General features: G+C 40.9%; 2 protein-coding genes across 2 annotated transcripts in view; one reads left to right on the top strand and one right to left on the bottom strand.

Annotated features, from left to right (window-relative positions):
- Positions 1–15430, bottom strand: part of LOC105201861 (midnolin homolog) — a 299275-nt gene extending 283845 nt beyond the window's left edge. Inside the window, exons 1-3 of the mRNA XM_039453304.1 lie at positions 9927–15430; positions 9650–9845; positions 9331–9379 (exon numbers count right to left, since the gene is read on the bottom strand). The gene's annotated coding sequence lies outside the window, so the exon portion shown is untranslated. The remainder of the gene's footprint in view (positions 1–9330; positions 9380–9649; positions 9846–9926) is intronic.
- LOC105201908 (protein Shroom2) overlaps positions 1–17537 on the top strand; it is a 166249-nt gene that overhangs the window by 23446 nt on the left and 125266 nt on the right. Inside the window, exon 2 of the mRNA XM_039453302.1 lies at positions 5462–5956. Coding sequence (XP_039309236.1) covers positions 5462–5956 — 495 coding nt within the window. The remainder of the gene's footprint in view (positions 1–5461; positions 5957–17537) is intronic.

The following is a 17537-nucleotide window of genomic DNA, read 5'->3' as shown; positions in this document are numbered from 1 at the left end:
CAATAATGTTCTAAAAAAATTTGCAGCCCCGACCGCGACTTCGTTTTCCTGTTTTTGCAATAAACTTTATATTGTTTAAATAATTTTTCGTAGGCGTGCGCATTTTTTTTAATTTTTCTTGCTAGTCGGGATTGATTTAGAAGCTTACAATAATGTTCTAAAAAAATTTGCAGCCCCGACCGCGACTTCGTTTTCCTGTTTTTGCAATAAACTTTATATTGTTTAAATAATTTTTCGTAGGCGTGCGCATTTTTTTTAATTTTTCTTGCTAGTTGGGATTTATTTAGAAGCCTACAATGATGTTCTAAAAAAATTTGCAGCCCCGACCGCGACTTCGTTTTCCTGTTTTTGCAATAAACTTTATATTGTTTAAATAATTTTTCGTAGGCGTGCGCATTTTTTTTAATTTTTCTTGCTAGTCGGGATTGATTTAGAAGGTTATAATGATGTTCTAAAAAAATTTGCAGCCCCGACCGCGACTTCGTTTTCCTGTTTTTGCAATAAACTTTATATTGTTTAAATAATTTTTCGTAGGCGTGCGCATTTTTTTTAATTTTTCTTGCTAGTCGGGATTGATTTAGAAGGTTATAATGATGTTCTAAAAAATTTGCAGCCCCGACCGCGACTTCGTTTTCCTGTTTTTGCAATAAACTTTATATTGTTTAAATAATTTTTCGTAGGCGTGCGCATTTTTTTTAATTTTTCTTGCTAGTCGGGATTGATTTAGAAGCTTACAATAATGTTCTAAAAAAATTTGCAGCCCCGACCGCGACTTCGTTTTCCTGTTTTTGCAATAAACTTTATATTGTTTAAATAATTTTTCGTAGGCGTGCGCATTTTTTTTAATTTTTCTTGCTAGTCGGGATTGATTTAGAAGCTTACAATAATGTTCTAAAAAAATTTGCAGCCCCGACCGCGACTTCGTTTTCCTGTTTTTGCAATAAACTTTATATTGTTTAAATAATTTTTCGTAGGCGTGCGCATTTTTTTTAATTTTTCTAGCTAGTTGGGATTTATTTAGAAGCCTACAATGATGTTCTAAAAAAATTTGCAGCCCCGACCGCGACTTCGTTTTCCTGTTTTTGCAATAAACTTTATATTGTTTAAATAATTTTTCGTAGGCGTGCGCATTTTTTTTAATTTTTCTTGCTAGTCGGGATTGATTTAGAAGGTTATAATGATGTTCTAAAAAAATTTGCAGCCCCGACCGCGACTTCGTTTTCCTGTTTTTGCAATAAACTTTATATTGTTTAAATAATTTTTCGTAGGCGTGCGCATTTTTTTTAATTTTTCTTGCTAGTCGGGATTGATTTAGAAGGTTATAATGATGTTCTAAAAAAATTTGCAGCCCCGACCGCGACTTCGTTTTCCTGTTTTTGCAATAAACTTTATATTGTTTAAATAATTTTTCGTAGGCGTGCGCATTTTTTTTAATTTTTCTTGCTAGTCGGGATTGATTTAGAAGCTTACAATAATGTTCTAAAAAAATTTGCAGCCCCGACCGCGACTTCGTTTTCCTGTTTTTGCAATAAACTTTATATTGTTTAAATAATTTTTCGTAGGCGTGCGCATTTTTTTTAATTTTTCTTGCTAGTCGGGATTGATTTAGAAGGTTATAATGATGTTCTAAAAAAATTTGCAGCCCCGACCGCGACTTCGTTTTCCTGTTTTTGCAATAAACTTTATATTGTTTAAATAATTTTTCGTAGGCGTGCGCATTTTTTTTAATTTTTCTTGCTAGTCGGGATTGATTTAGAAGCTTACAATAATGTTCTAAAAAAATTTGCAGCCCCGACCGCGACTTCGTTTTCCTGTTTTTGCAATAAACTTTATATTGTTTAAATAATTTTTCGTAGGCGTGCGCATTTTTTTTAATTTTTCTTGCTAGTCGGGATTGATTTAGAAGGTTATAATGATGTTCTAAAAAAATTTGCAGCCCCGACCGCGACTTCGTTTTCCTGTTTTTGCAATAAACTTTATATTGTTTAAATAATTTTTTGTAGGCGTGCGCATTTTTTTCAATTTTTCTTGCTAGTCGGGATTGATTTAGAAGCCTACAATAATGTTCTAAAAAAATTTGCAGCCCCGACCGCGACTTCGTTTTCCTGTTTTTGCAATAAACTTTATATTGTTTAAATAATTTTTTGTAGGCGTGCGCATTTTTTTTAATTTTTCTTGCTAGTCGGGATTGATTTAGAAGCTTACAATAATGTTCTAAAAAAATTTGCAGCCCCGACCGCGACTTCGTTTTCCTGTTTTTGCAATAAACTTTATATTGTTTAAATAATTTTTCGTAGGCGTGCGCATTTTTTTTAATTTTTCTTGCTAGTCGGGATTTATTTAGAAGCCTACAATGATGTTCTAAAAAAATTTACAGCCCCGACCGAGGCTTCCTTCCCTTGTTTCTGCAATAACTCGTTATATAATTTAAACAATTTAGTAGACCTGCGCATTTTTGTTAATTGTTCTCGATAGTCTGATCTATTTAGAAGCGTATAAGTGTATGTTGTGCAGTTACTTGCTAGTTTGCCTTTATATGTCAAAGTTTCTTATGTATTTTATTTTGAATGAGAATCCCTGCTTTGACGAATCTGCTGCTGCGAATCCGCTGCTAGCTTCAACATCATCGCGAATCTCTACGCAATAACAGACGCGAAGTGATAAAATAGAAATACATTGCGATCAAGAAAAAAATAAATGTTTATACCAATAAAGAAAGAGAAGAAGGAAGAAAAGTTATTGGAAGGAAAAAGGCGTATGAAAGGAAGAAACGAACCGCCGGCAGAACGGAGGGAAAGAGAGGAGCAAGGCGGAAAAAATAAAAAGAGAACGAGCAACTCGCGAAACGAGCCGCGCAAAACCCGAAGAACTGGCGAAACGAAGAGTAAAAAGGAAGGGAATCAGTTCGAGTTCAGGTCATTCAAGTACGAAAAGGTGTAGAGTGAATGTTGGCAGGATGTTCCATGAAATCGAGCATGCATGTTTTTGCTTAACACGTATCGCGCCATTTCTGATTTGTCTGCGAAATATATAACTCAAATTATATTTGACACTACACATATTATATGCGTTCGATGGATCAAGAATAAATCTTAAAGCTTTAATTAATTTATTTTTAATAGAAATTTTTTGTCGTCCTAGATTTTTCAAATTATTTCGAGTAATCTCTCTGCTATAGCTCTTAATCATAATTAAGATTTGGAACAGAGATTCTATTACATAGTTAAAATCAAGAGAATTTTACATTTCTCATAATAAACGATTAAATGTAACGTTGTTCCGTTTTTACTTATTTATTTAATTGACTGAAGCTTTTATAATTGTTAGTGAAAGACAAAACTGTTATAAGAAATAATTTAGTACACGTTTCGTTATGGCTGCGCAATCGTTTCGAAACAATGGTCTTCATCGACGAATCACGCTGCATCCGCGGTTTGCGTCATAGTCAACGTCATCGAATAAAATGGCACAAGGCTGAGAGAACGAATGCGACAAAAAGGGGACTCGAACCTCTGGAGCGAGCAGAATGCATACAAATGCATTGCTTAGTACGCTGAATTCAAGCTTCAACGATCACAAGAGTGACGCTGGTGCTATGAATCATTAAGTTGTAATTAAATATAAGAAATTGATATAATTCAGTAAAAATTAGGATAAAAATATCATGTTCGTATAAGTATAATTTAAATTTTGCTTTATGTAAATAATAGAATTTTTAAAATATATTGTAGTAGTTTCCTTTTCCGCGTGGCTTGTTACTAAAGTTATCGTTAAAATAACAAATGTATTGAAACATAATTAAATTTATATATTTTATAATTTTATTACTGTAGAAAACAGGATATTTCATGTGTAAAATGTCAACAAATTTTCACAATCATTTGTACCGATTAATAATGATATTCACGAGTTCAGTTTGAAACGCCGCATGATACTCTTCGCAATATTGTTTCCCGTTTAAGCGAAGAAATGCGAGCTGTTTTTATTTGATTCGAGAATGCAACCGGTTACCACCAAAAGTGCGATCCCTAAAGAGGTCGTTGATTGGCCGAGAAGAAGACGATTGCTCCGTGATAATGCGTTTGCTTTCGGGTTCGGGCGCGGCTCACGAGGCGGTAGGCAAAAAGGAGCATTGCGAAAAAAGCTGAAGAGATAACAGCACAGGGGGGTGAACGGGTACCCGAACGGCCGGAGGGGGCGGCAAAACCGGAATTTCATACAGTGGCGTAACACGCCGGATAATACGCCGAGAATCACGAAACTGCATCAAGACTGCTACCCGGTTTCCCCTTACCGACTTCCTTCTCCCCGCCCTTAAATGTTGGGCCCGAGATCTCGTTGCCGATTAGACTTTCGTCGAGGTAGACTGTCCCCTTATCAGGAAGTCTAAGACTCGTTCTTTGCCGGTCAATTAAGTAACTTGCGTTATGCGGTTAATTAATTTCGTTGCAATTAATTAGGTGCATCTCGGCGAATCGCAAAGCGCGACTCTCACTCATATTGAGTCTTTAGGCGTCCCCTTCGGCTCCCTCCGATTAAATATAAATCGCGCGCGTTTGGCATTGATTTAAATTATAATGCCGATCGTTAATTCGATGCGCTGCCGCGCCGTTTGCCATGCCGACCGTGATACACGCCGGAATGGCATCGTTATAAAGTTTGTTGGTTTAACGCGTCGATATAAGCGGCGTATCGCAGCTCGTAACGAGTGCGAGCTTATGTAGTAAGAAGAATTAATTGACATTGAGAAAGTGCCAGTTACTGAGAAGTGTAGAATTATCGATAAAGAAGAGCCCTCGAAGCCATAGGTACGAGCTGAGGAGGTGGCGGCTTCTACTGGCGATGGCCAGAAGTATCGATGACCTTGCCAAGGTCATCACGTCCTAACTACCGGCCCTTCTTTCCCCATCCTTCTCTCTGTTTTGTCCCACGTGGCCCTTTATACAATAAAACATTCGCCCTGATTTCTTCGTGGGCGTGTACCATTCATTCGCCACTCGTTCGTCTTTCTGTCTCATTTTTCTTTTCTAACTCCCGACCCTTCTTTTTTAACCGCGCGTACTTTTGTTAGTTTTTATCTTTTTTAACCTCGTTACATGCATGGTATTTCTTTCTATTAATCTGTCTGAATACTGAAATTGAAATCGCTGAAGCGAGACCGTCATGGCGTGACTATTATGCCACTCTTCTCGAATACCGTAAACGCAATCGCTCCATTTCTTCCTCTCTTCATTGAATTATATTGTACTCTATTGTCTTTTCTTCTTGCAACACGCGCTGCGGTTTCTTTCATCGTTGCCACGTGACGATCACATTACCATTTTCTATCTCTAAGTATTTTGTGAACACGCGTGGGAAGAAAGATCGTGTCTGTTAAAAAAAAAAGCAATTGAGCGTAGTTTAAATTCTTAAAGCAGTCGCAGTATTATTATAAAATATTGTTTTCGCCTTTCTATTACAGAAGCAAGACCGGCGATTCTTACGGTGGTCAAGACAACCACACTGGAAGCGGCGGAGGTGGTGGCATAGGAAAGTGGCTGCGCGAACATCTGGGTGGTGGTGGTTCGAAAGGAAGTCACGACGCCAACTCCACGTTTTCTTCGAAGGGAAATGTAAATACTGGCGATAACGGCCGTGACAATAAATCCTTGGGCAAGACGATTTACACGTCGCAAAATCTCTACTGCAGTCTACCGAGAGAACATGGACGTTACATGCATAACGGCCCCCGAAAGATCATCAACCATGGTAATTCCGCGAAGTCTCATGGTTACGATCGGCCGCGATCGAACAGCATGAACCATCATGAGAAGTCCATGTCAAGCGACCTTGGGACCTTGACGCGAGGCGGACCGATCTACGGTAGCGAAGGCAGAAGTCTGAAGAAACGAAATCGCGATCGTCGTCGACATTCGCTTTACGAGACACACGATCAAGGCCGTAACCGTCGAAGAAGGTAAGAATTGTTTTATGAAATATAATGGCGTGTTTGCTCAGCAGATTTAAGTATAGAATCATCAATGATAAAACTGCCTCCATATGCGCAATTAAATGTATCGGTATATGAAATTCTATACTATAAACTTTTTATGTGGGCTTATTCTTAAATAATAGATACGATGTCTGTATCAAAAGTAATTTTTGTTAATAGATTTTTTCACGTTTGCATATTTCTTTTCGTTTACTTAGATAACAAACCATTCATCATATTTATAAGAAACGTCAAAATATCTCAGTCAATATATTTATCAATTGTTAGTAGAGATACCCAAGATTACCATTCTACCTGGGGCAGCAAAATGCTTGTCCCCAACTCTGGTTAGCTGAGTCAGCATTTTGACAAAGAGAACAATGTTAGGTATTCTAGCATACAGTCTTTTTCCTACGGTACCATCTTAATGGGGATTTCAACGCGCCGAGAACTCGCGCTGATTTTCGAAATGTGGTTGGGTAACGAACCGTTTTTGTTCGCGCGCTCCTTAGTTGTCGGAGAGGAGTTCGCAGAAAGTCGATGCAGGAAACATATCGTTTCCTTGCGTAGGAAATAACAACGATGAAATGCTGAACATACGAAACAATAAACGCTTTCACTTGTGTGAGATGATGAAAACGATTGAAGATATTTATCGCTAAACTAATAATTTATTAGGAACGAGAGACATTAATATATTATTAGATTAATATATTACAGAGAAATTAAATTCAATGTTATAAATTGATAAATTAATGAAACAAAAACCTATTATTAATGAATATATTCATTTATGCAGTAATTTTCAAAACTTTTGTTCAATATTTTTAAAAAGTATAAGGTTTTAAATATGTTTAAGCAAGCATTAACTTTATACAAATTATATTAATTTCATGCTGCACATGTAAAATGAGCGAAAAATGTAAATAAAAAATTTCTTTTGTGCAATGATATATCCATAATATATTACGTGGCAAGGAAACTCTCCACGCATTAGTGCAGGTACATTTACAGTATTACAGTATTGCTGATGCAATTCAAAAGGTTAATCGTATTTGAATGCAAGATATACGAGGAAGCGCACGGTACAGATGTATGGCATACGTTTCGTTCTATTCCATTTATGTCGAGAATCTCTCTTAACTACATGTGTTAAATTATTTCCTGCGAATTTATTGCATAAAGCCCCGTTGAAAGCCACGTAGGAGGAGGCCCATTATCGTTACTCGCGATGAAGATAGAGAGAGAGGAAGAGAGTCACGTATATCTGAATAGACGACTTCCGTAATAATAGAAAATCAGATCGCGCTATCTCCATTAGCGTCAGTTATTTACTGCGAAATGTAGTATACGTATACGTATACGTCTCTCTTTAGATTGAAGGGAAATGCCGAATCACAGAAGGCCGCGCCTTTGTTTCGCGATGCTGTTAGCTCGTCTCTTGATTCACGTTCGTTTGATTTATCGTGAAGTCACTCAGCGCGCACGAGCAGCGCTTAATGCCGATTCATCCAGCGAAATTATAAAATGCGCGATACGCGTACACGCGTTCGTCTCTCCCTCTCTTTCGATTACGTCCTTTTACCCTTGGGACCCGTCGCAAACGTCGATGTTGCAGTATAGCGACAGCGTGGGACGCGCGACTTCGGCGTTGTGCAATTTTCACCGCGGGTATTCCTAGTGAGGAAGACCTTCGTACCTCTTCCCTCGCGCGGCGTACGTGCGCTTCGGTGCGTTTTTCTTCGATTACTTATTCGCGCTCGGACATGATTTAGCGACGCAATGCATGATCTACAAGTATAGCCGTACTGTACAACACGACGACGCGATGCCCGGGCAACGCACGTTCATAAATATGTCCTTATTGTGCGGCTCGCGAACGAACGCAGAACGCACATGGGGAAATCCATAAATGCAGAACCGGCGCACGGCGCGGCGATCGGGTTTGGAAAACCGGAAGAGTGTTGTTCTATTCATGTTTATGCGTTTTCTTCAATGGAATTGTATTTTTTATCTATGCGTACACGCGCCGGCGAGGCGTCTTCCTTGTCTTCGTACCGTTTGTCCCTGTCGTCTATTCTCTCCGAATAATAAATTGTAAACCTGTCTGAAATGATTCAGTACATCGACACAGGACGCGTAAGAGCTACGAATTCTCGGCGGAAAATACTTCGCATACGTATCGGTTCTTATCCGCTGACAGCACGTTGGAAATGGAATGGTGGTATCCCATTATCTAGGATGATTTATCACTGCAACGCGTGACCCACGAACACTCGGTTGTGCTCGTACTGGGTGAGAGAGCCTCGACATACGCGAAGGATGCACTAAATTAAAAAGAAGTAATGCCCTTGGCACTTCAGCACTTCACGCGGCAATTTATTTCCCATCTTTCGCAAATAATGAAGTAAACTCGTGATGTGAACAAATTATAACTTCCTCTCAGCTCCCCCCTATTTTATCAATGTCTAGACGTATACTTTTATTAGGATGGTGGCACTTATCTCAATAAAACACTCCGTCAGCGATCCAATAAGAACGCTGATATTATTTAATATTAGTAATTGATTACGCAAACCTCTAATAGAGGTTCGTTTTACACGTGTACATAAACTGATCATTCCCTTTCTTACCGTGTTTGATTTTTTTCTAATTAATTATGAAATCCTCTAATGGAGTGCATAAATGTATCTGTATGATATAAAACATACAGATGATATAAAACATCTGTATGATACAAACCAAACAAAATAAGAGAATGGTCAATCAATAAGCAATACTTGAATGTGATAAAAAATAACTAAACTATATATATATATCTCAATTAGATAACATGAGAATAAGAACATTTCGGTTTATTTGAATTATTTGTCTTCCACAAGTCTTAATTACTTTTAACAAAATTAAACAAGAATAAAGTTAAGAATGAGATACAAGTAATAAGATCTGAATAATTACATAAAAAATGATAAAAAATAAATGACATAAATATACGAATAAAAATAAGTAATAAATAAAACATATAAAATATTAAATTATGTTAATAAATAGATAAGCAATATAATAAGTTCTAACATCTTTTCTGCATTTACATCGTCATATTCAATAAATCAACAAATAATCCAGAGTTAAATGTTCATTCTAATTTGTTCCAGCATATCTATGAATTTTAAGGCAACAATTCTATGAGATGTTATATATTTCATTTTAATATTATATTGTTATTAAATGGGTCGATCAATATACATCCAGATGTATATTATTGTGTGTATGTCCATATATATGTATGTAATTAAAGATAGATGTAATTAATTTTTCTCATAGATATGTTACCTTAATGTAAAAAAATTATCACTCACCGACTGATGCGCAACAGCGGAGTTATTGGCTACGATGACTACGTTGATTCTGTAACACACAAATATAAAATTTAAATTATAGCAGTGCTTAAAAGATAATTAAAAGATTAATTATGCTTGTTGAATTTTATATTCTTTCTTTAAACAAATATTTAATGAAACAATTATACAATTTTTCCGAGAACTCTACCTCTTAAATACAAATTCTCTTAAGATTTTATTTATAAAATGTCTTTCCTCCCATTCTTATTTATATATCCAAATAAATTAAGCAAACGATTAATAACTAGTAATGTATAACTAATAAATAATAAATTACCGCAATGTTGCTCCGCCGGCGCCTGCGGCTTCTCCCAAGCCTCCTCCTCCTCTCAGGTTGTCAGGTCCTTTCCTCAAATTACACAACACTCGCGAAACATCGCTGGTAATTACGCGCACAGATTAATTATCACTAAATGTCTTTCGCGCGATACTGAACGACACTCGCGTTTATGAAGCCTATCGGCATATTTACCCTGAAAAATAATGCGAAATAAATATAACATATAACGAGGTAACGAAGCCGCTAATCGACACAATACCATGTAATTACTCACTGGTGGCGCAGCTCCGCCGTCGTTTGACGCCGATTCCCCAGGTCTCCGCTCGGCACTCCAAATTTTTTGGTTAGGTTCACACTCGCGGCATTAGCGGAAAGCGTCGGTTATGCCAATCGTGGAAAATGATGAAGAAACGATTACGCGATACTTTGCATGATACTTTCGCCGATCAGTTATAGCCACGCACATGAATGTGTAATTCCGTGAAACGTATGCAAAGCATAAACGATCCGCTCTGCCCTTCATTTTGCTCGATAGCAATCGAAGGCACGCGTAACCTTGCGCGCGCGACGCGTGCCGTTGGGAAGATCATCGCGCTATCACTCGCACCCCGCGACCACCCGCGACTGCGACGTACTTCACTCCGCGTCTACCCGTTGCGATACTGCCTCTCATAACGCGACTCCCCCTCGACAATTAGATGATTGTTAAAGCCTCCGCCCGGTACTTCAGAATTCTTGGTTAGGGTTAGGCTCACACTCGCGGCGTTCGCGGAAACGTATCGGTTGTGCCAATCATCGAAAATGATGGAGAAAGAGATGATTACGCGATACTTCGCACGACATTTCCCTCGATTAGTTACAGCCACGTATACAACGCGAGATTCCGCGAAACGTACACGAAGAGAACGAACGACGGCGTGCGTAACCTAGCTTGTGTACGCGAGGCACGCCGCCGACAAGATCACCGCGTTATCACTCGCGCCCAGCGATTACCCGCGACTGCGTGGGTGCCCTTCACTCTGCGTATGCCGGTCGCGGTACTGCTTCTCGTGATACGACTCCCCTTCGACAATTAGGTAATTCGGAGGTAAAGCGTCCGTCCGGCACTTCACGTTTCTTGGTTAGGTACGCACTCGCGACTCTCGCGGGAACGCGTCAAGTATGCCAATTGTCGAAAGCGATGGAGTGAGAGACGATTACGCATTATGTCGCACGATACCCCCGCCGATCAGTTATAGCCACAGCCACGATGCGTGATTCCGCGAAACGTACGAAAAGAACGAACGATCCACTCTACCCTTTGTTGCTTTTCATAACAGCTGACGGGGCGTGTAACCTTGCGCGCGCGACGTGCGCTGTCGGCAAAGTCAACGTGTTATCACTCGCGTCCCGCGACATTCGAGATTCGAGCGAGCAGATTAGCGGCGTACTTCACTCCGCGTGTGCCTGTTGTGGAACTGCCTACCGCGGATCCGCTCTACCCCTGGTTGCTCGAATTAAACAAGCGTATTTCATTAGCTAAACTGGTAAATACACAGTGCGCATCAAATGTAGAAATTTGGCACAAACTTTAATAAACAGTGTCGGTTTCAATGAAAATTGCGCGGTCTCGGTGACGCTCAATGAAAAATCGCTATCGTTCGATTACTGTTCGCACGTCACTCCACTCGAATCCAGAAAGGACGATACTGTCGTTTGCGGCGAAGAACGTGAAACGCAAATCCGCACGTCGCGGAAGAAAATAATTATCGTCTCCGCGAAAATTACAACACGATAAATTGAACTTCCCAGTCTGGAACGTGTAGAAGGACGTAGTCACGAGAGGCGGATGGGTCAATCGCAGGTAAGAATTCTAACCTTTACGATACGATTTTGGGTATTTCAAATCTGTTCATTTGTTTTCACTTACTCAAAATGGTTCAAAAAATTTATAAAAATTTAGTAACATATTTTCAGCTTTCTAAAACTTTCTAGAACAAGTGTTAAAACTTTACTTTAGAAAATAATTAAATAATAATCCATTGAACTTGCAAGAAATTTGGACGAACAAGAATCTTTTGAACACGAAATACTCAGAAAGGGTTAAAATCGTAAAATTCTGCGTTCTCAATGACGGATGTTTGTCCGTTTAGATAACTTAAAATTATCTTATAATTCCTCATAGGAAAACGAAAGAACATATCCAACTTATGAATTTAGTCCGTATCATCATAATTAAATAAAAATCAAAAGGTGTGTTCTCCAAAAATATTGTTTTGTTAAAATATACGAAATTTTGCGCCATTAATAAATAATTTATGAGAATGTAATCATTCTCATAAATGAAAAAACTGAATATATTACTACACGTATTATATTTAACGTTGTGTCATAGACTTCTTGTTTGTATAATGACTTATCAGAATATTATTCTTTCTTGCTTTTATTTCTTCACTTCCCAGTGCTCGATCTCCTTGAGAATTTCTAGCGGAAGGGCTCTCTTCTCTCTTCCTTCGCGTAGATATACGTGGCACTTCTTCGGTATAAGACCACTTCTTCCTCAACTAGGATGATTTAGCACGGCAGTTCGCGACAGCAACCGCGAATGCTCGGTCGTGGCACGAAGGTTTGGACCTTATGTCGATTGTAAGTGTTCACGTCTGGTATGTGGTCAGTACGTACGACTGGGATATATGGCTGTCTTCGTACTCATTCCTCGTATAGCTTTCTTCATAATACATACCCGGTGGAAGCTACGGATCTTTTCGCGTACTCGAAATAGCAACGCGAGTTCATCGGGCCTCGAAGAAGAAGAGTGAGAGTAAGGTGGAAGGAAGGAAGAAAGAAAGAGAAAGAAAGAAAGAGGAAGAGCGGGAGTAATCGGGGTTGTTGGGGCTTGAATTTACGGCGGGGACCGCGATAACCTCGATAGGCCGACACGAGCATATAGCCGCCCTGAAGTCGGTGAAGCGTCTATCGTGACTCCCCCTTTTCGCGCCATGAATTTTACACGTTCTGAGATATCGCGATTGTTCTGGGGAACGTAATGAAGACTTGAACAAAGCGAAGCAGCAATTTCAGAAGGTTACTATTAAGTTTACAAAAAAGGTAATTTCTATGGTTTCGAGAAGATATCGTAACTCGATAAATTTTCAAATTCCATTGAACATCGTATCATTATCCTATTTTGTATCAATCTAAACCTCCGTTTTTTCATTTGCAATATATAATTGCAAATGAAAAAACTATTAAAAATGAGTGATATATATATCGGAATTCAATTGTTACTTCATTTTCGTCATTTTTCTCGAGAATTCATATTTATTATAGTTTTAGGTCTGTCGCTAATTAAGGTTGCTATCTCTTTTATTTCAATTTCTATTTCAACGCATTTACATTTAGGAAAATACAAATAGGCAACTAAGCATAGCATGATTATCCGGTACTTCGTGGATCTTTGAATAACATCGAACTCTCACGCGTTCAAGAAGTGATCGAAGCTGCGTTGACCTGAACTTGAAGTGCTAGTCAATACATTACACGCATGTATAGAACGGGTTAAAGTATGAGTACGAGGTATTGAGTGGGCCCAGGTATGGCGGAAATCGCGCGAGATAGCGAGACTCGAGAGTGTTAATGTATTCGTCAGGCGGATTACCGAGGCGACCGTGTTGGGCGTACCTCTGCCCCTCTTCTTCCTCTGTCGTTGGGCGATCGTTCGGGGCCCACTTGTCTCGTTCTACTCCCTTCGCGTCACCACATACCTGCAGCCCTTCTCGGTTCTCCTCCACACTCTACTCCGCCGCGCCCTTAAACTCTCTTCTTCGCTCGCTTTCCTGCGGGGCCCTGTAAGCTAAATATAGCTAAGTTCGTGATATAAATAGAACAACCCTGCAGGCCAAGATGGCCGGGGTCAGGCCTCGCCTCCTTCTTTTTCTTCTTCTCCCTTTGCTTCCTTCGCTTCTTCTTCGGCTCCCGATCCTTCTTCTTTTTCTTTCCGCTTTACCTCGGCTCTCTGGTCACCGGCGATTTACTTGTCTCTTACTTCACCATACGATTACTCCAAAGATCTTAACACTTTTGTCTCTCTTGGTTGATTCTTGTGATCGATCTTACGTGAGAAAGGTCGATTCCCTCGATAGAAGTTCACCGACTTGATTCTTTCACGTTTGTACCCTCGCGCAATTATTTAACGCTGGAACGCGTTTCTACCTAGCGTGTTTCGCGTATTTTAATGTTTTGCCAGCAATAGACATTCTCGTGCAAAGTCCCGGTTATTTCCCGATCCCCTTTCGCCGCTATATATATATATAGATAATTAAACGCGAAACACAGCTATAACATCGGCTAGCCGCATTCTCAAACGCAACAGACGTTTGCCTTTATCATCATGATATCGCGTGCTACCGGTATCGATCTGATTCTCGTCGGATCCTGACACTCTCGGTTAGAAAGTTACAAGGGTATGGCCGATTGAAAGACTGCTCACCGAAGCGTCTCTAATCAGTTCAGTTCACAGTTGTGCTTTTTGCGCAAGATTAAATGCCGTCTCTAACGACCCAGTACTTTATACGGGGATGCGGTCGATGGTGCTCGCGGAATATCCTGCGTTTATCATTCTGTACGAGAAGCGGAGGTCGTAAGATCGAAAGAGTAGAGAAGAAGAAGAAGCAAAAGGTGGAGAAAGAGCTGGAAAGAGAAAGAGGTAGGAGAGAGAGAAGGAGAAGAAGAAAATGAGGAAGACGGCCCGAGGCTCGACCGACTCTGGCCAGGGCCGTATCGGCGGGATTAATGGCAGTGACATCCCGCTCGTGGCCAGATGAGATTCTCCATCTCACCCGCGAGCAAGAGCAAGAGAAACGCGATACCAGCGAGCAACGATGGAAGCGAGAAAGAAAGAAGTATGTGGCAAGCGGAGGGGTAGGAGGGAAAGGTCCAGAAAAAGAAGTCAACGACGAAGCGGCGGAGGAGGCGGAGGGCGGTCGATGTGAGTCGAGTGCGTTGACCTTAGGATTCGATGCGCGTCCTTGAGGATACCAAGATGGCGGGTTTATGCAACCGGTCACAATGGTATCTGCAGGCTGCCGCCGCGCTCCTCGTCACGTTCTATTTGACGCACGACGATTCAACGCGCTTGCATTCTCGAGGGATTCTCTCCCTCTCGCGAACGGGCGCGCGGCGTACGTGCGTGTGCACGCTGCACACGAACGCAGCGTGCGACAGTGGTCGCAAATGTAGGAGCCTCTCGTATACGTTCACGTGGGTCGCACGGTCGCACGTACGGCCATCACGGACGCGAGCCTGAGACGCGCCGTTAAAGCCAGTCAGTCCAGTTTCCATCGCTGCAGCCTGCACGGACGAGTCGGGAATATACGCGGCGATTCGAAAGGAAATCAAATCCGAGGAAAGGCCAACGAACGGCCTGGACACGCCCGGCATATACATAACATTGGTGCCTATGTACATACGTAAAACCAGATGAAAAAACACATCATTGGCCACTGGTCCTTGTCGATGAATTCTTCGAACGTTCGCGCGAACGCGATGCGTCCTCTCGGCTCTTCCGCGTGACACGTCTGTCTTCGGCTCGTCACTCGTCACGCCGCATAAACTGCTTTCTTACGCTATCCTGATTCCTTACTCGGCGCGACCGTGATGAACAAATGTCTTTCCCTGCACAGTCTGGAAACGCTTTACGTACAGCCTCTCTCTGCCGCGGAATAATAAATCACATCCGTTCCTTCATTTCCTTTGGATCAAGAAGCGTAAGATTGATAGAAAACTGTAAGTTCGATACAAAATGTTATATTTTGCTACTGTAATTACATTTAAAAGTATTTTTATTATAAAAGGAAAGATAAAGAAGCCCCGTCGCGTACTTGCCTTACTTTAAAAATTTTACTCATGCAAGTTGATTATTTTCGTGTTCACATCCAGTGGAGCCTACGACCCTTTGTTCTCTGCGCGCATGAAACTCGCGCAATGAAAAAAAAATACATATATGATACTGACGATCGGGATGTGAGAGGCGAACAGCTTTATGTCACCGCACATGTATGAGTGATACGTTTACGTCTGTAGTTGGCAGTGGCCGCATGTGCGTGAACACGCGTTCGTGTCGCAAGTCAAAGCTCCTCACACTCCGTTCGCATATGTAAATGCACACACGAAGCAAGTAGGGATCCTTGATCCTACAGGAATGCAGCGCTAGCGGCTGCCCACGCTGCCTCAAGTACTTCTTCGTCTCTTTTTCTCCGACCCTCACATTGTCCCTACTTCTTTCTTTGTTTCTCCACGGCATCTAATCCCGGTAGGACCAGGCGTAAAGTGCGAGGCACCATCGGCAGCACGCATGTTCTCGTCATTCTGTAGCGTCATCTTCGTTGGCATATATCGTGTCTCTCTGCGTCGTCGCTACGTGATGCCTAAAAATAAACGCGACACGTTATTAAATAAGAAATATTGAAATACTGACTTTCCTTGACTTTTGAATAACTGCGTTCCAAAATTAACGATGGACAAATAAAGTATTCAGAAAGTAATATTTAAATTATAATATTAGATACATCGTGATGTTAAATAAAAAACGACATATATTTTTAAACGTATTGTGCAGAAAGATGCAATCAGTTTTAACGTATATTACATTAATAAATATATTTCGTAAATGTATTTTATTTCCTAGCCAAAAATATGTTTATTACATTTTTAATTGAACTTAGCTAAATTTTTAAATAAAATATAAACTTGTCTAAAAACAGTTAAAATTAAATTGTTTGCATTCAGCAAACATTCAAATTATGTTTGTAGTTTATAAATTAAAAATAAAAATGCAGCACTTTTTATCGCGACGAAAAAAAAGAAGACGAAGGGGGGAGGAGAGGAGGGGACAAAATATTATGTTGTGTCGCTCCCCAGTCCTGACGAATTATGTACATACCGTGTCGTTGTTAATTCCCTTCGCTTTAACGTCCGGTAAACGAAAGATACTCGGGTTTCAACTCACTATGTTACTGCCGTCATGCGGCTCTCGCGTGATCGAACGAGGCACGTCCCCCATAAATAAACTTTTCATACATCAGCGAGAAGAGTGGCCAGCGCAGAATAAAGCACACGAAGATGAAATCATACCCTGCGCGCCGCAGGATGCACCGTGCATCCACACCAACGGTGTCCGGTAGCTCGCAGCAGTTTAATCGACGTCCTGCGAGGAACTTTTCCTCCCAGCGCGGTGTCTGCGTGAGCGCGGTTAAACCAACGCGGCAGTGGCAGCATATACGAGAGAAAAGATCATCTTCGATCTTCAAGGTCGACCGCATGCGGCTCGAGGCCTCCTCGCGAAGACGTCGATCCAACCGCGGTGAATTCGTTCGACTGTTTTCATCGTCTGGCAGCTGTTATCCAGCCCCGTTTCCCCATAGCATTCGCTGCTCCGTACCGCGTCCCGGGGCGCGACTGCTTACATTTATCGATTCAAATCAAGTCTCGATACGTGGAGCAAATGGCGGAGAACGACGCGGACGGAGAACGACGCGGACGGAGTCGCCGACGAGGTATCGCCTGCGGTAACTTGTGGACGTCCCCGGGAATTCGATAACGCGTCATTTCTTTTATAGGACAACGGGAAAAGGTTATATTTGAATACTGTGGTCAGCGACGATGATGAAAATCTAACACTGGAGAATGAAGAGTACGAAGAAGAGAGGAAAGAGGAGCAACTGGAGCGAGCAGAAGACGAGGAAGACATTTACAAAATGGATGAGTTTTTTATTTTGGACGAGGAACCGGGGGAATTCGAATACGAGGAGGAAAGATACGTAGAGCGGAGCCGCGAAGATGAGGAAGCAAAAGAAGAGGTAGAGGCACCATACGATGATACTGCGACAATCTCAACGGCAGAGAAGCC

The sequence above is a fragment of the Solenopsis invicta genome, chromosome 9 (assembly GCF_016802725.1).
Source record: "Solenopsis invicta isolate M01_SB chromosome 9, UNIL_Sinv_3.0, whole genome shotgun sequence".
NCBI lineage: Eukaryota > Metazoa > Arthropoda > Insecta > Hymenoptera > Formicidae > Solenopsis > Solenopsis invicta.
This window is presented reverse-complemented; position numbering and strand designations above follow the sequence as displayed.